The 19,214-nt window shown below is 47.5% G+C and overlaps 1 protein-coding gene across 1 annotated transcript in view; it reads right to left on the reverse strand.

The window, feature by feature from the left end:
- CACNA1B (calcium voltage-gated channel subunit alpha1 B) overlaps positions 1-19,214 on the reverse strand; it is a 348,989-nt gene that overhangs the window by 55,017 nt on the left and 274,758 nt on the right. Inside the window, exons 25-31 of the mRNA XM_061604351.1 lie at positions 17,125-17,221; positions 15,100-15,260; positions 13,078-13,215; positions 8,906-9,107; positions 7,730-7,894; positions 5,235-5,345; positions 4,582-4,669 (exon numbers count right to left, since the gene is read on the reverse strand). Coding sequence (XP_061460335.1) covers positions 4,582-4,669; positions 5,235-5,345; positions 7,730-7,894; positions 8,906-9,107; positions 13,078-13,215; positions 15,100-15,260; positions 17,125-17,221 — 962 coding nt within the window. The remainder of the gene's footprint in view (positions 1-4,581; positions 4,670-5,234; positions 5,346-7,729; positions 7,895-8,905; positions 9,108-13,077; positions 13,216-15,099; positions 15,261-17,124; positions 17,222-19,214) is intronic.

Here is a 19,214-nt window from a genome sequence, read left to right on the forward strand (position 1 = left end):
CCTTCGGGATTTCAGACAGGGATATCTCCCAGATGTACCTGGAGATGCTGGCGATTGAACCTGGGACCGTCCGCATGCAAAGCTGATGCTCTCCCCCTGAGCTATGGGCCTTCCTTGTGCACATGCGTGTGTGGTGGGCATACAACCAAAACACTGGTGGAAAATATTAGAGAGAATTCTGCAAAGCGGCCTTCTTTTTGGGAGGGGGGAATGTGTGAGAAAGAGAAAAATCTCAGCAATGTTGTCTTCCGGGAACTTTTGGCTCAGCTCTAGGTAAAAGCCACGAATGGAGACACCATACGAGGGGGGTTCACAACACACTCCAAATGGCTGAGTTTATGTTTGGTCAGACAGAGCAACTTGGAGGGAGGAGGGGTGGTGGGAAGAGATTCAGATACCTCCTGCCTTCCTTCACTATTCAAGGACAGAGCTCCAGAAAAAGCTGATAGTCAGCTCCACAGTTAAAGCACATCTGATGCACATTGAAAGCACAGACCCCCCCCAAAGAATCATGGGAGCTGTAGCTTGTTAAAGATCCTGGGAATTTGTACCACTATAAAAAGAAAACCACAGTTCCTAGAATTCTTTGGGGGAAGCCATGTGCTTTAAATGAGCATTGGATGTGTTTGAAATGCATGGTGTAACAGGATATGCATCTAAATCCCAGATGGTTAAAAAAAAGGTATTATTTGAACGAACCAACTCAAAATATATTCAACTCTGCCAGGGATAACCCTGTTGGAAGGTTTGTGAAAGAGTCCTCGCAACAGTCAATGGATCTCATTTCGGCAATGATTTCCCGCCTGGATAGCCAGCTCCCGAGGCCAGCAAAGGTGAGCATTGTCTGGGCTTCCAAGACTGGCAGAGGGTCCGTCACTCCCGCAAGGCTTCTCCAATGAGAAGTGGCTCGCTGGAGGGGGCAGAGTTGCTAGGCTCCTGCCCCGGCAGGTAAGTTGCTATTTCTTACTGGAAGGGAGAGGGGCGAGCCGGCAGGGAGGTCACTGCACTACAAACGCATCAGCAGAGTCAATCTGGCTTCCTGCTGGAGCACTGGCACCCTGCCAACCTTCCCGCTGCCTTGACCTTCCCAGTAATCAACAGTGGCCCATCTGCTGGGGAGCCAGTGTTGTGGCTCAGACCCATCCGGCGAGCTGCTTCTGGCTCTACCACCATGCACGGGGTACCCGAGAAGGCCAAGGCTACTTCGCTCGGCATAGTCCATCTTTCCCCTTGAAGGTTAAGGGAGCTTCTTGAAAGTGCCCTGCCCCTCAAATCCTGGAGCCAACCCTGCCTGCAAGTCAACCAAGATCGCTCCCCCTGCCCCCCTCTGGATTCTCTCAGGGCCTAACTCAGGGGTGGCGAACCTTTGGCCCTCCAGATGTTGCTGAACGACAATGCCCATCATCCCTGGTCATTGGCTGTGCTTGCTGGGGCCGATGTAGTTCAGTAGCATCTAGAGGGCCAAAGGTTCCCCACATTTGGCCTAACTTGTCTAGATGTTACAGTAACAACATAGTTAGGAAGCACATTGTTGATTTTTTTAAAATAAATAAGTATCGGGGAGGGGAGTCATTGGCCTTGCAGCACATGGGAGGAGAGGGTTAAACCTTATCTCTTCACCTGAGATAGCGGTAAAAATTGCTCCCCAATTATTAATTAGCACTGGGAGAGGGAACCCTCTCGCTGGCACCACGGGGTCTTTCTCCCTAATTGCTGATGGGTTGTCGGGTGCGTGTGTTATTTTTACCAAGATCTCAACTTGGAAGGGGAGCCTTAAATCAAGAGAACCCCTAGAACAGCACAGGAAAGGGGGATGAGAGGGGCAGTTGTTCCATCGGGCAAGCAGAAATCCTTGCACTGATGGAACATCTGCTTAGCACTATTTTGAATATCACCCATTTTTACTTTGGGGCCCTCTGATTTCATATGGCCAATAGGGCTGTGCTCCGTATTCGGCTTTGGAAGCATTGAGACAGCCCCGGATTGCTACAGTTTAGGTGCAGCATTCCAGAGTGATTCGGGGCTTTCATGGGTGGGGCATAGGGCAGGAAGAAGAGGCACGCATGGGCAGAAAGGAGAAGGTCAGACAGGAAAGGCACCTCTTTGCGGGAGAAGGTCAGGGCTTGCCTTTTCTGCTCAATCTCTCCTCCTTCTTGCCTCTCCAAGCCCTGCACACCAAATCCCCTTCTGCATTCAGGGAAGCCTCTCGCAAAGCAGCAGCACCCCGCAGCAGGGAATCCTCTTGCTTATCAGCTGATAAGCAGGAGGATTCATTCTGCGTGGTGCCAGTCGTGGCTCGCTTGCCGGTGGCTTCTCTGCATGCAGAGAAGCTGATCGGGAAGGAGCAGCGACCGGCAATGCTCAGGATGGAATTGTCTTGCTTACCAGCTGGTAAGCAAAGCAATTCCTTCCTGCCCTAGTTGCACCTGCCTGCCCTCGGTTGGGGACAAGAGGTCCCCCCGACCATATTTTTAATTTTAAAAAACCCTTAGCCCCAACCCCAAATAACTTCACAAAGATCTGGGATGGATCCAGGGCAGAGTGGATGATCCCATCTTCAGGACAGGGCCAACTGGCCCCCTTGGGGTCCAAAGACTGGGGCCAAGAGGCGAATAGTCCATGAGTTTCATTCAGGTGGTCTGCAGAGGGTCTGCGTTAAATATTGATATTGATGTGAATTGTGTTCCTATTGCTTCTTGCATTTCTTACACTGCATTTCAGTTTGAATTCTCTGGAACGCAAACTGTAATGCGAGAATCAAACGTGACATAAGAAAGAGAAGAATACGAATATATTTAATAATCACGCAGCACCCAGCACACCACGTTAGAATTGCTATAACAGGCAGGGGAAAAAAATAAGAGGTCCACACAGACCACTGGCAATTTGCATCAAGTTTGGGAACCTTTGATTTAGGGGGATGACAAACATGCATTACTATAAACGGGAAAAAGAGGTTAAGAAAGAGAGACAAAAATAAAGTCTGCACACGTCAAACACACAAAGCCACTTATTAGTAACAGAGCAGAGAGGGACGTGGCCAAGGAGGAAGGAAATACAACAAGGTGGGGGACTTGCAGCCCTCCAGCAGTGATTGGACTACATCTGCCATCAGCCGCAGCCATCATGGCCAACAACAGCTGCAAGGCATCAGGTTCCTCAGTCCTGAAATAGAACATAAGGCCCCTGTAACATGAGCCGTCACCAACCTGGTCCCCCCCCCCGATGCTGTTGGACCAAAGCTCCCATCATCCCCAACCAGCATGGCCAATGGTCAGGGAGGACAGGAGCTGGAGTCCAACCACATCCGAAGGGTGCCAGGTTTGAGAAAGGCTGACATGAACTATTTGGAAAGAGTTTGCAAAAAGGAACTGACTGCTATGAGCCATTTGACTATTTAAGGTGGCATCTTCCAGCATAAATTATGCAATTTAAATGGATTTGCATATATATTTGCATAATTCAATGGAAGGAGTGGGAAAGGACTCTGAAAGGCACTGATGCCCCCATACCCTGCCCTCTAGGAACTTTTCTCACCCCCTCTTCCAGTTACTTGATATATTGTTCAAGCGTATCTTCATTTACTTGAGGACTAGAAACATACATATCTATATATTTATATTCCCAAGGTGTTGAACTGTACACCCAAATATCAAATTCTACACTTGGGCCGCATTTATATGGAATCATGGAACAGACCAGTCCTCTCTCCACCTAAATCAAGTGACAGATTAGCATTTTTTTAAAAAAAAAATCTTTGAAGGCCAGTGCAGATGTAACAGACCCTTAAATTAGCATTACAAGATTGGGACTAGGGTGGAGGATTACCCACTTCTTCCTTTAATTCGGTCCTCTCCTCTACTGTATACAAATTTCCCAACCAATCTTCTTTACTGTGGTTGGAGGACAGAAACAGGCAGCTTGAAATGTAATATCAGGACCAAGGACAGAATTCTCCTGATTCTGGGAATTAGGTGATCCTAAAGGGGAGGGATTGGATCTGGCCAACAGGCTAGATCCCTCCCCCCACAGGCCACCTTTGAAAGGGGCTCACCTCTGAAGATCGTTTGCAAGTGGTTTAAATACCACTTGGAAGTAGAGTTCAAAGTGATGTTTCTCAGTGCCCATCAGCTGATTGGCACTGAAAGAGATCACCTTTGAAGTCCCTTTGTGGGCAATTTTGTATTGCAACTGCCTGCAAACAGATTCAAAAGCCACATCTGTTAGTGCCGATCAGCTGAGAGCGAGCAGAAGAGGGATGTTATTATCTGCTCTTGCCTCCTTACTCTTGCTATGGCCCAATATGTTGTAACATCTACTCCGGCTCTAAAGGAGATTATTCCCCCTTAGGCAGCTTATTCAAAAGCTCTTGATGGCTAGGACATCCCTCTAAATATTTATCATGTATTTACACCTTAGCAGTTGAGTATCAGCTTTGTAGCTTAGGCTAACTGTAACTGGGGATGCACACACCCTGCAGTGATGACCCACCAATAGGCTGTTGGGAAAATCATTTGGCCTGGTTTCTTTTCCCTGACACAGTTTTGCCAGCTGCAGAAAGCAAGTTTGCATAGTCTGTACTCACCGCAATCTCCGTTACTAAAATATCAGTAATACTTCCCAAGACTGTGACAAAATCAAAGATGTTCCAGGCATCACGAAAATAATTCTGTAAGATAAAAACAAAAACAAAAAAGAGCAGCCAGAATCACTCCAAAGTGACCTGACCATCTAAGTTAGTTTTCCCCAACCCAGTGCCCTTTAGTGATTTAGTGATTAGGAACTCCAAAAGCCAGGGAGAAATCTTTATGATCATCACCTTCCACACGTGTCTCGATGTGTAAAAATACAATAAACCAGCTAAAAAAACACAGTTTAAAACAATGCAGAAAATAACAGCAGACACGTTTAAAAACAATACCATGCAGACATCCATGGCAGAGACCTATTCCTCCAGTTGGGTAAGCCTGTTGGAACAGATAGGTTTTCCATTGTTTCTGGAAAGCGCAGACAGTGAGGGCCTGCTGCATCTTGCCAGGAATGCTATTCCACAGGAGAGGGGCAGTCGCACTGAAAGCCTTGCTCTGAGTTACTGTGGAGCGGGCTTCTGAAATCTTTAGAACTTGTAGGAGAAGCTCCCCTGTATGCCGCAGGGACCTGCTGGGTGCCTAAGGGACGAGGTGGTCTCATCTAGTGCAGGATGGGAGGAGACAATGAAGGAAGAGAGCTCATACCAGTGCACCAAAAGCAATGATCTTCAGCACGCATTCCAGTGAAAACATGGATGTGAACACAATGTTGAGGCATTTCAGCATATCTTCATAGGGCTGTGGAGCACCGTAGAACTAAACCAAGGAGAAAAAAAACGGATTACTGGAAGATGTGGCTTGTCATTGTCATTCGTAACGGCAGTTCTTGTAAAGTTTTGGTTGACTTTATTGTAGCAGTTGCCTTTTAATCTGAAGTCAGGACATGTACTGGTCTTGTTCCCATCAAATGAGGGATAGGGAAACAAGTGCCCCCCCCTAATGTCATGGGATGGCCACTCCCACTGTCCTTACTCACTGACTATGCTGGCAGGAGCTGACGGGGGTTGTCATCCAACAACACAGGTCCCCCCCACCCCCGTGTTAAGAGCCCTAGGAATCAGGGCAGCGGCCCATGCAGTCCAGCATCTGTAAGCAGGACATGAGTCCAACAGCACTCATCTGCAGCTTCCAGCAACTCACATTCACAGCAGGGGTGTAGTCATCTGGGGTTGTGAGGGGTTGTAGACACTTGACTTTTTGGGAGCAGTGTCCCAGCCACGTCCCTATGCATGAGCCAGTCAGCATGAAAAGGGAGCATGTTAGCCACTGACCTTTTGTGCTGACTGGAGCCCATCAGAGTGAAAGGAGGAAGGCAACCGTTGGGAGGACTCTTCTGGGTAGCTAACACACAGCCTCCCCTTTCATGCCGCCTGGCTCCTAGGGACTCCAAGATAACACAGAGAACAAGGGAGATGAGAGAAAGTGGGAAAGAAGTGTGGCTGTGAGGGGGCGTGGTGTGACCATCATGAAGGGACCCTGCACTTCTGAATTTGCCACTACACTACTGATTCAGCAGCACGCTACCTCCAACAGCGGAGGTGGAACACAGCCATTGTGGCTAACAGCCCATTGATCGCCTTATCCTCCGCAATCGATGAACGTACGGTGTGATTTTATGCACAGTTTTACGGTCACGATAGCCTCCAAAGCATTCTGGAAATTGTAGCTCAGTGTGGTTGCTAAAACCTTCCTCAGCAAAACATTACCCAGGGTATACTGCCTCTGACAAAGGAGGTAGAACGCAGCCCATTGGGGTTAGTAGCCACTGTCGTTGTTATTTGACTTTATAACAAACATTACCTGGCCAGCATCCATGTGACAAAACTGCACTGTGCCATTCAGTTTAACAGGTAAGGGACAGCAATTACAGGTAATTCCCTTACCCCCCTCCCACCAACATAGATCCTCCATGGCGCAGAGGGGGAAGCGGCGGTAACGCAGCCGAAAGCTCTGCTCACGGTCGGAGTTCGATGCCAACGGAAGGAGGAAGTCGAATCTCCGGGAAAAGGGGTCGAGGTCCACTCAGCCTTCCATCCATCCGTGGTCGGTAAAATGAGTACCCGGCATAGAAAGGCTGGGGAAGGAATTGGCAATCCCTCCCCATATATACGGTCTGCCTAGTAAACGTCGCAAGACGTCACCCTAAGAGTCGGAAACGACTCGCACTACAAGTGCGGGGACACCTTCACCTTTTTTTACCTCCCACCAACCGGTTCATGAAGTCACAGGAGTCTGGTTTGCATTTTCCTTTACTGAATGCAACTATTTTATTGTTGCTGTTGCTATTGTCACGGCTATTGTTTTATTATTATTATTGTTATTAGTATCATCTCGCCCTTCCTCCAAGCAGGAGCCCAGGAGGGCAAACGGAAGCACTGAAAACACTCTAAAACATCATAAAAATAAAACTCTAAAATATATTAAAACAAAACATCCTTAAAACATATTAAAACAAAACATCTTTAAAAGCATCTTTAAAAAAAAAAAAAAAAAGCTTCAAGAACATATTAAAAAGCAATTCCAGCACAGACGCAGACTGGGATAAGGTCTCTGCTTAAAAGACTTGTTCTGAGGCATGTAGTGGGTCAGGGGCTTGGCACTTATGGTAAAATCTAATAAATAAAATAAAAATAAATAAAATAAGTCTATACAGGCCCTCTACAACAAAGGGAAGAAAGAATAAAGAAATCAGAAAGGAAAGGGACCAAGTTAAAGAAAAGCCACCAGATCCTACACGTGCCTAGTCAGAAGTAAGCTATGGGGAAGGGCTGTAGCTCAGTGGCAGAGCATCTGCCTTGCATGCAGAAGGTCCCAGGTTCAATCCCTGGCATCTCCAGTTCGGTCTGGGAGAGACCCCTGTCGGAAAACCTGGAGAGTCACTCCCCATCAGTGTAGACCAAGAGGAACTAAGAGGTAACTATTGTCTGTTCCCAGTCTTTCACTTCTTAAAAGACTGATGGGTGAACATGGCATGGGGCAATTCATATAAGACAACACCCAGGCCAACTTCAGGCTAGTAGCTATCGATAACCTATTTTACCGGGCGCTTGTTGAATCATCACACCATGGTTTGTCACTGAAACTCTGACCACAGCCACTGGTCTCTCCCATCTACAAAACCCAGCTCTGAAGTCACCAACCTTCATCATCAGCACAATGGTGTTGAGCGCAATCATGACCATGATGAAATACTCAAATGGAGGGGACACCACAAACTTCCACATCTTGTACTGGAAGGACTGCTTGTTCTGGGGCATGTAGCGGGTCAGGGGCTTGGCACTTATGGTAAAGTCTATACAGGCCCTCTACAACAAAGGGAAGAAAGAATAAAGAAATCAGACAGGAAAGGGACCAAGTTAAAGAAAAGCCACCAGATCCTACATGTGCCTAGTCAGAAGTAAGCTATGGGGAAGGGCTGTAGCTCAGTGGCAGAGCATCTGCCTTGCATGCAGAAGGTCCCAGGTTCAATCCCTGGCATCTCCAGTTCGGTCTGGGAGAGACCCCTGTCGGAAAACCTGGAGAGTCATTCCCCATCAGTGTAGACCAGGCCACTGGCAGTGCTTGATGAAGCTGATGGGAGTTGTTCCTCAGCAACATCTAGAGGCCCAAAGGTTCCCCATGTTATGGAAATATGTATATGCAGAGATCCTCAGCGGTCTGAGCTGTGTGTGCCAATGTGTGTATTTACCTAAATAGCAGGCTTTCCCCCTGCATTTAGATCACTGAGACTTAAAGACTTCATAAAATAAGAAAAGCTACTTTATTTATAGAAATACATAGTAGATAGGAAAGGCATACCTAGTTCTAACTAACTAAATAAGTTGGAGGTGCAATGCCCAGGAGAGAGAGCAAAGACAAAGATGTCTCCTCAGACAGTCGAAGAAGACAAAGGAAGGAGGTCAGCTTCCCTGAGCATATCAGTTTACAACACAAGGAAGTTAGGTAGAGAAGAGCACAGGTCAAGGTTGGCAAGCCTAGCCAGCTGGAGGACCCTCACTCTATCTTCCTTCTGGAATGCACACAAAAGAACCCAAACAGGAGTTGCTCTTGCCCCACTTCCAACACCCCACACCTGGTGTGGACGATACTGAGCTAGATGCACCAGTGGTCTAGCTTTCTATGTTAGCCCCACTGAATTCAGTGGGAAGTGTTAAATTCCACTTGGCATCTCATTTAAGGGAAATGCTTTGATTTGCAAAATGATGCTGAGAGACCTAGCTGTCTTGAAGAGGCAAAATCATTCAAGGCTGGACTCTTGACCAGACCCAGAAATAGGGGGAGAAGGCCTCTCTCCATAAGATGACCTGAGAGATTACCTCGTTTTTCTCCAGGCTGCATTCAGACATCACTTTGTCACCTTGCTCCTGGAAGGTGATGATGATCAAAGCCACAAAGATGTTCACGAAGAAGAACGGGAAGACGACAAAATACACCACGTAGAAGATGGACATCTCCATCCGGTACCCGGGGCTGGGTCCTTGGTTCTCATACGTTGCGTCGACCGAATGCTTCAGAACGCTGTGAGCGGGAAGGAGGCAGAATCGAAATTTGGCAGAGATTTGGAAGTAGGGCCATAGCGCTCAGCGGCAGGGCATCTCCTTTGCAAGCAGAAGGTCACAGCTTCAATCCCCAGCATCTCTAGGTAGGGCTGGGAGGTAACCTTGCCTGAGAGCTGCTGCCAGTCAGTGCAGACACCACTGAGCTAGATGAACCAAGGGCCTGACACACTACAAGGCAGCTTTCTATCTTCCTAATAAATCAGCACAGAAAACTGGACGTCAGCTCTACAGGTTGGCTCACATACCCAACATAAAAGGCTGCCTTATACTGAGTCAGACCACTGCCCACGTTCGCTGCCGATGTCCGTGGCTTCACAGAGCCAATATATACGGCTGCCACTTGTCAAGTCTGAAGACAGTGCGAATTGGATGCACGGTCAAGCTGGATGCAACCGTTACCATGTTGCTTGGCAATGCATAGCACTATGTCTGTTTGATACCTGGAGTAGAGAAACCAGATAGGGACTGTGGGGTGGGGGAGGGGGCCTTTAACCCTTTTATCCTACTGCAGTCTGGATTGGAATTCCCTTGTGGATCCCACTGGCTTTCCTCCCGTTCCCAATAGTGTGTGTGAGAGAGAGGCATTATTATTGTTGATGTTGCTCTGTTTTGCCCTTTCTTTTCTCTCTCTTTCTGTTCCATTCCCAATTTAAAAAGGGGAGGGGAATGAAGGGCACCCTATTTGTCCCTCGCTGATTCCTTCTTTAGTAACTGCTTGTTCCTTTTTCCTCCGGCTTTACTTCCTTCCTCTTCCTATCTAGTGAGTCAGAGATAGTGCCTGCGAGTGCAAGCCTTGTGGCTCTGCAATGGCCACCTGTATGGCTATCGTCAGAATGATTCTATTTTAGAGTAATAACAAGCCTTACGTTTCTTTATTCTTTCAGCCACCAGACTGTTTACGTCTGCACTCCGCGGCAACCTATACCAAACTCCCAAACAGATGACCTTTTTCTTGAGCATTTGCTTACTTAGAGATTAGACTATTTCCAGTCTTTACTGGGCACTTATTCTGATTTCTTTGCAGGGAGGTTATACCACAAGGAACATTCATCCTGATTTGTTTTTAACTCCTGACTGTTAATGTTAATGCATATTTTATATTTTATGTCAATGGCTTAGAGATTTATTTATTTATTACAATTCAGCAGTATACGAATTCTGTTCAATAAATAGAAAAGGCATCTGAAGGGCTACAGGTTGCCCTCCCTGAACTATTGAGACTTGAGCCTGTTCCTGGCTACTTAAAACATTCCCTTCCTCCCAGCTTGATCTGTGTAGCATGCTTTTTAAATATTTCATTTCTAAGTTGTAAATCCAGCAGTAAATCTAATTTTGAAGTTCTACCACTTGCCCGCCCATCTCAAGGAGATTGTCTTTTCTTTTTTAAAAAGTTACATAAAGTACACATGTCCTCATGTCTAGATCAGAAAAGAGTGGGCAACTGCGTATCGTCTAAGGAATCTTGCTGTGGAGAATGAGTCAGAACAACAAAAGCTGTCCTCCTTAATGCTTTCAATTTGCTCAAAACCTGTGAGGAGTAAATGTAGAAGCCCAGTCGACAAGCAGCTCTTTGAAACCGGGAGGGCAGAAGGCGGGGAGGCCCACAGTAAGTGGATCCAGAGCCAATGACAGGCAGAGCCAACGCATTCTAATTTGCACCCATCCTCGTTCCTGCTGAGTTCTGCAAGGGCAACATTGAGACTGAAGAGGTGGAAGTGGACAGGCAGTGTCATCCTTAGTACTGGCTGCAAGAAGGCAGGCAGGTGGGGACTGCCTGAGGGCAGACTGAGGCTGGTGGTGGGGCAGTGCCTTATTCGCCCTAATGGACCAGCGTCCACTGGCTGAGAGAGAGGGATGGGGAACCTGTAGCCCTCCAGAAGTTGGACTCCAACGCCCATCAGCCCCAGCCAGCATGGCCGGTGGTCAGGGATGATGGGAGCTGTGGTTCAGCAACATCTAAGTTTGACTCAGAGTAGACCCATGGAAATTAATGGTCCCAAGTTACTCACACCCATTCATTTCGACAGGTCTCCTCTAAGGATGTGCTAGAATTCCACCCACATTGGATTTGGTACTGAATTTTTCATTGATTCACTTATTTGTTCTTGTTGCAGATCGGATTTTTATGTAGTGATTCTCCATGGCTATTTTCGGAAACAGTTTTCTTTTTTTTTTTAAAAAAAGTCTAAAATACTGATATTAATATCAAATTTCCTTCAGTTTTTCAATATTTCCTTTAAAATATTGACATTTCCTTCAAAAATATCACTATTAATATCAATACTTTTTCTGAGGGGGAAAACAGATTAGTTAAAGCAGCGGCAGCAGGCAAAGAACAAACTAGAATCGATACTAGCCTGTTAGGTCGATGGAATGCTTTTGAGTCTCCACCAGCCAGCGGATCCCATCCCTAATTTCCTCTCAGTAGGGTATCATGCTTTCCTCTCACTTTATCATAGGCAATGCTGCCACTCACAGTCCCCAGCATCACCAAACCATGCAGACTGGAGCTGATGTGTATTTCTTTATTTATTACATTTATACCCCGCCTTTCTTTTCGTGAAACCCAAGGCGGCTTCCCTATGGTTCCCAGGCGGTCTCCCATCCAGGCACTGACCAGACCTGACCCTGCTTAGCTTCAGCAGGGAGCTGGCCTCATGTGCCTTCAGACCACAGCCTGCAAAATACCAAGAGAGCACCAGGTTGGAGAAGGCTGCCTTCTGAGAATACGTGGCCTGAGTCTGGAACTTGACAAGGGGATGCTAAGGACCCAGAGTAGGTCCTTGATTCTTTCCCGCTGGAACAGATACTGAGATATTTTGGGGTGACACTTCACTCCCCCCCCCAAGTTAGGATAACGTCCAACAGACCCTCTCTGTGACAAGAAGAGAAGCTGGAACTGGAATTGTGAGTCAGAGAAACAAGTGTGCTGCTTGCAGTAGCGCTTAAGCTGATAGCCTCCATCTGTGCTCAAGGTGTATATTTGTAAACCCAAATCCTACAAATGTATGTGTGTGGGAGGGGAGGGAGAAATGATCTTCCGGTTTCTCTAGAAGTGATCATGAAAAGTCTGATCGAGACAGAAGACGGAAGGATGGGGTGAAGGAGACTGATTCAAGTATCCTCCTCTGGTCTGTGGATGGGGGCTTTGGCAACAACAGCCTTAAAGGAACTGATTTCCTGCCAGAGAAATCCAGCCATTGCTTAACCCGTTTATGGTCTTAACCCATTTACAGTTTTCATACATTTACTTCTTACGAATATCAGAAGACCAAAGATCTATCTAGTCCAGCATCCTGTCATGCCAGGCATCGGGAAACCTTCCACGCGATCAACCTTTTTGTGATAAGGAAAGTGATGGTAACATGCAATGGAAAGTGTCAGAGAATATTAATCAACTATGGCCCCATTTGCAATATACCTTTCAATATATTTTAATATATTTTATTAGCTTTTAATATGTACCAGATTGTTTAATTGTTTAATATGTTTGCCTTTTAGTGTTTTTTATGTGATTTTATTGTATTTTACTTACTGTTGTGCACCGCCCAGAGAGCCTTCTGGCTGTGGGCGGTATAAAAATTGAATAAAATAAATAAATAAATAAAACAAAGCTGCTGCCAGAAGAACATCAGGAGAGCCCTGCCGGATCAGGCCAGTGGCCCATCTAGTCCAGCATCCTGTTCTCACAGCGGACAACCAGACGCCTCTGGGAAGCCCGCAAGCAGGATCTGAGTGCAAGAGCGCTCTCCTCGCCAACGGCTTCTGGCAACTGGTTTTCAGGAGCATACTGCCTCTGACTAGGGTGGCAGAGCACAGCCATCATGGCAGCTGCAAAACCTGCTGCTGGAGGAGGGGGGCACCTCTCCCTGCTGAATCAGTTCAGTTGATCCTACCCCAAAAGCCACTATAGCCCCACGCAAACTTACGTCGGCCACCCCTCTCCTGTGGAGACAGTGAAGAGCGTCAACAGAGCCCAGAGGACATTGTCATAGTGGAATTCATATTTCTTCCATTGCCTGGGCTGAGCGTCCACCTCCTCCTTCGCGTAATCAAGATACTGACCCCTAGAAAGAAGTGAGGCACAGAATCAAGACAGGTCAAATAACAACAACAACAAAAGTGATATCCTGCCTTTCCTCCCAAAGAAACCTAGGGTGGCAAACTCACAAGTGATAAAAGAATTAAAGCATCTAAAAAAAAAATCTCAAAAACAATTCCATTACAGACTGGGAAAGATCTCTGCTCAAAGGATTGTTGAAAGGTCTTCAGTAGGTGCTGAAAAGATAACAGACTGTGCCTGTCTAATATTTAACAGGAGGAAATTCCAAAGGGTCGGTGCCACCACGCTAAAGGTCCAATTCCTATTTTGTGTGGAAGGGCCGCCCTGGTAAAATGGTCTCTGCAGGAGGCCCTCACATGCAGAGTGCAGTGATCGATTGGGTGAGATGATCTTCCAGGTATCCTGGTCCCAAGCTGTATAGGGCTTTACACACGAAAACCAGCACCTTGAACTTAGCCCAGTAGCTAATGGGCAGCCAGTGGTAGTTCCAGCTTCAGGGTTTAGGAGTTGGAGCCTTTGGGCAAGAGACCCAGAATAGGGTTACCCTCTTTTGGAGATCCTACCCCTCACCACCACTGTCCTGCTCTTCCTCTTCCTCATCATCACTTGTCAGGCAGAGAGCCAATGAGCAAGGAGGCAGTGGTGACTCCTCCTCCTCACTGCTGCTGCTGTTTGCTTATTCACTCTCTCTGAGCCAGAGTCAGAGGTGGGTGAACAAGCACCTTGTGAATGGCAGAGAGGAGCAGGAGGCCCAGGGGGCTCTTGTCAATGCCCCCCTTGATGAAATATGGGCTCTCAGCAGGTGCCTGACCATGCCGATCCTTGACGCTGGCCTGCAGTGTCTGGTGCCCATTGAAACTGGTGGGGCGGAAGGCAGGAAGCCCCAACAGTAGGTGGAGCCAGAGCCAATGACAGGCAGAGCCAGCTCATTCTAGTTTTGTCCCCATCCTCCTCCCTGCTGAGTTCTACAAGGGCAGCACTGAGACTAAGGAGGAGGAAGTGGACAGCCAGAGCTCTTCCTTGGACTGGTTGCAAGTAAGAAGGCAAGTGAGGGCAGGGTGAGGTTGGTGGGGCAGTGTCCCAGTCGTCCTAATGGGTCAGCCTCCACTGGGTGTCATAACTCAGCACCTACCTTTATTATTATTAGTGTATATATAGAACTGATCACAAATTAACCATATTCTGCTTTTGGAGGGGCGGAGGTGGGGCGGCGAAGCACACCATGACAGCATATTCTGAAAGCGAAGGTGCTAATGAAGTTGTATGGATGTCCCTGTGATGATCTGCAAATATTCAAAGACGGGTGGACCCATCTGATTCCTGTTCTGCTCCCATCTTCCTCCCTGCTGAGTTCTACTGAGTTCTTTTTGTAAGCTGCCTTGAGGGCTTTTGGCCAAAAGGCAGGGTAGAAATAATAATCATAATCATAATCATAATCATAATCATAATCATAATCATAATCATAATCATAATCATAATCATAATCATAATCATAATAATAAAAGGGCAACACTGAGACCAAGGAGGAGGAAGGTGGCAGGCAGTTCTATCCCTTGGGCAGAATGTATGTGAGAATGCAGGCAGGTGAGGGCTGGCTGAGGGCAGATTGAGAGGGGTGGGGCGGTGTCCCATCTGCCCTAGTAAGGCAGCCTCCATGGACACCAGTGTTGCTCCAACCTCTAATTTCCCTTGACTGGCTTCTGGGCGATCAGGCTCCTGAACTCCTCACCCAACAGTCACCAGGGAGAAAACAGCCCAGGGGGAGGGCTGTAGTTCAGCGGCGGAGCTCTGCCCCATCCCTCCAGACCCATGGTAACGTGGGGCTTGTGTGTTTAAGAGAAAACCATCGAGACTGTGCGTTGGGGTCGATTCCTCGTGCAAAGGGCACCTGCAGTCTTTCTGCAGATCCTTAGACTCGTCCGTGCAGTAGAAAAAACGCCCTTTGAAAAGCTGCACAGCTATGACGGCGAAGATGAACATGAAGAGCATGTAGACAATGAGGATGTTGAGGACGTTCTTCAGAGAATTCACCACACAGTCAAAGACTGCCTGCACAAGAGAGAGAGAGAGAATTCAGAATTGGAATGCAAGAGAAAGATAACATGTCACTCTGGCTCAGACTGTACAATTTATAGGGTTGCTGGAGGGCAGCCTTCTGCTATACCAGTGACTCCATGGCAGAGCATCTGCTTTGCATGCAGAAGCAGGGCTGACCAGCTCCAAAGGGTGGCCCAGTGGGGCCCTGGCTGAGGGGCCCTAAGGGGCCCCTCTGCTCCCCTTCCGCGATTCACAGCAGGATCGCTGTCACAGGTCAAACAATGAGAGCTTCATTGCCCCCGCCATTCCCTTGCTTCAGCCTACCTTTCTCAGCTGTGTCGTCCGGTTGCGTGCATAGCACTGCCCTTAACCAAGATGGCAGCCAAGGTTTCCCTAGGGGCCTGAAGCCTCTTCCGCCATCCTGGCTGATGGCACACATGCACAAGTATCCCTGCCATGAGCCAAGATGGAAGGGGAGCGCTGGGGCCCGGGGCAGGCTTGTGCCCAAGGGCCCCGGCATGTCTGAGGCCGGCCCTGTGCAGAAGGTCCCAGGTTCAATTGACATCTCCAAACAGGACTAGGAGAGATCCCTGTCTGACACCCTGAAGAGCTGCTGCCAATTAGTGTAGACAATACTGAGCTAGATGGAACAATGGTCTGACTCGGGACAAAGCTTTTTATGTTCCTGCAAATGGAGGGGGGTGATTTGGAGAGACAATCTGCACACAGTTCTAGTACATATGGCCCCCTGGCTCTGCAGACCGGGCCACTTCTGAGAAGACTTTCAGGCTTCCCCGGGTGGTATAACAGTCAGTCCCTTTTCCCAGAGAACTCTGGGAATTGTTGCTCTGTGAGGGGAAGAGGAGTCTCCTAACAACTCTCAGCACCTTTCACAAACTATGCCTCCCAGGATTCTTTGGGGGAAGCCATGACTATTTAAAGTGGAATAATGGCATAAACAGCCAGTGTGGTGTAGTGGTTAAGGTGTTGGACTATGACCTGGGAGACCAGGGTTCGAATCCCCACATAGCCATGAAGCTCACTGGGTGACCTTGGGCCAGACACTGCCTCTCAGCCTCAGAGGAAGGCAATGGCGAACCACCTCTGAGTACCGCTGACCATGAAAACCCCATTCATAGGGTCGCCATAAGTCGGAATTGACTTAAAGGCAGTCCATTTCACTTTTCAAATGCATAATGTGAATGCGGCCCAGCATTGAATACAACCTTCCCAGTTTCTCATTTTTCCATTCTGAAGTTCAGTTCTCCGCATCGCTTTGCAATTTTTTTAAAAAAAAAGTCCTCGTGAAAATGCATCTGCATGTTCCCGTGCATTTTGGTATGTTATCTTCACCAATGTACAGCAGGGCCCCGCTTACCTGCGTTCCGTTTTGTGGCGTTCCGCTCATGCGGCGGCTTTCAATTTGGGGAAATTCCCCGTTTTAAAGCCGGTTTTGCGCTTTTACGGCATTTTGTGAAATTTTCGTGTCATTTTCACGTGACGCAGCCCATTATAGTCAATGGGTTCCGCTTTACAGCGATTTCTGCTTTATGGCAGGGGCCTGGTCCCTAACCCGCCGTATTAGCAGGGCCCTACTGTACGCATTTTTATGCATACTTTACTCTTGTAATACACATTTTTGCACACACGTTAGTTGGCTTACTTGGCTAGAGAACTATAAAATGCAGTTAATTTCAAACTGTGGAGGATGGCTGTGTATTGGTTCTCATCTTGTTTTGAAAAGTGCGAATTGGACAAATTCCGCTTTAAATGCAAACTGAATCAAAGTTCTCCTCCATCGCTAGTGATGCATAACGTTAGGACTGCTACTACCCATCCCATCAGCTGGGGGCATGGGGATCAAACCAAGCCGTACCTTCAACTTTGGCAAGCGTTTGATGGTCTTCAGAGGCCGGAGGACCCTCAGCACTCGCAGGGACTTAATGGTGTTGATATCTTTCCCTTTGTTCCCTCTGCAAGAAAAGAACATAAAAGCGACAAAGCAAGGCCTTTGGTTCTTGCAGGACTCAGGCAAAAGCCCCATTGCCTGGAAAATCCCCCCTGAAGGACAGATAGCCCAATCTTAGCCACGTCTACTTAGAGGGGAGCCCCATTGTATTCAATGGGGCTTCCTCGCAGCTACCTGGGGTTAGGACTGCAGCCTAACAGGACAATCCTAATCATGTCTGCCCAGAAGAAAGTTGTACTGAATTCAATGAGGCTTACTCACAAGTAAGTGAGGTTAAGACTGCAGCCTAACAGCACAATCCTAACCATTTCTACTCAGACTTATGCCTGCTGTATTCAATGGGGCTTCCTCGCAGCTACCTGGGGTTAGGACTGCAGCCTAACAGGGCAATCCTAATCATGTCTGCCCAGAAGAAAGTTGTACTGAATTCAATGAGGCTTACTCACAAGTAAGTGAGGTTAAGACTGCAGCCTAACAGCACAATCCTAACCATTTCTACTCAGACTTATGTCTGCTGTATTCAATGGGGCTTCCTCGCACCTAAGTCAGGTTAGGATTGCAGCCTAACAGCACAATCCTAACCACATCTATTCAGATGTAAGTCCTGCTGAATTTAATGGGGCTTACTTGCAGGTAACTGACCTTAGGACTGCAGCCTTACAGCATGATCAAAGAATCACAGAATAGTAGAGTTGGAAGGGGCCTATAAGGCCATCGAGTCCAACCCACTGCTCACTGCAGGAATCCATCTTAAAGCATACCCAACAGGTGGCTGAACCATGTCTACTCAGATGTAAGTTCTGCTGAATTTAGTGGCACTTGCTCTCAGGTAAAAGAGGTTAGGATTGCAAACTAAGCTCCCAGCACTCAACTGAACCTGGCTCTGCCTCCTTTGATGAATTTTGCATAACAACACAGCAAAATTCAGGTAAATCTTTTCTGCAAGGACTGAGTGGAAAAGAAGCAGAGCATACAACATTGGGGGGGCATACTTATGGGAACCTCTTCTGGGAAAATCCAGCATCCCCCACCCCTCAGAGGTATCCCAACCCCATTTTTGAATGTTCAGCTTTTAGCATAACTCCCGCCCCTCACTGGGGAAAGTACATCCTACATGGAAACTACAAGGCAACACGTGCAAGTAGATGCTCCACCCAGTTGCTCCCGCCTCCTCACGTTCCAGCCAATTATTGCAAAAGGGCACTGGGATGATTGGCAAGCACTTAGGCCATGGGCACTGAAAAATGACTTGAGATTAAAATTGTATTTGATTATCATGATCTAATAATGTCATGATCTAATAAATCTAATCACTTCCAAAGCTCTTGCCTTGAGATCTTTGCTGTTTCAGCATTGACTAACCTATCCTGGGACCTAATGGTTAAGGGCAGGTAGTAGTAGTGGTATTAGTATTAGTAGTATTAGTAGTAATACCCTCTTTCACATGAGCACATATGCAAACATACACACATACTAGGGGGCCTTAGAAGGAGGATCAGCCTATGCTTGCTATCCATGCCCAGACTTCTAATGAAGTCCCATTCACAAAATGTAAACAAGAGAGAAATCTGTTTTCAACAGGGAGGAAGGAGCCGGCACAACTGTAGTCAGTGGCGCCATCAGGGCAGGCCTTTAGGGCAGAAGCCCAGGGTCCTGATCAGCAGAATAAATGAGAGGGTCCCCAAACACAGCAGTCTGAACGAAGCTCAGTGATATACTTTACCAATCTATAGAGGGTGTTAAGGGTGTTAAGACCACGAAGCCCAGAGTTTAAAATTACCTAACTGCACCATGGGTTCCATTTCTTAATGGAAGTAGGGTGGTGGTGCAATCAGATCTAACCTCTTCCTTTAAATCAGGGTGGGAAACCTTTTTGGCCCAATGGGCCAGATCTTTGTCTCCTCCCCGCTGTGGGGCCAACTTTGACAAGTAGGCGGCACCACCCTCCTGCCAATCATCTAACACCATAATGAGATAGGGATCAAGCAGCATTGAAT

This window comes from Rhineura floridana, chromosome 20, assembly GCF_030035675.1.
Source record: "Rhineura floridana isolate rRhiFlo1 chromosome 20, rRhiFlo1.hap2, whole genome shotgun sequence".
Classification (NCBI taxonomy): domain Eukaryota; kingdom Metazoa; phylum Chordata; class Lepidosauria; order Squamata; family Rhineuridae; genus Rhineura; species Rhineura floridana.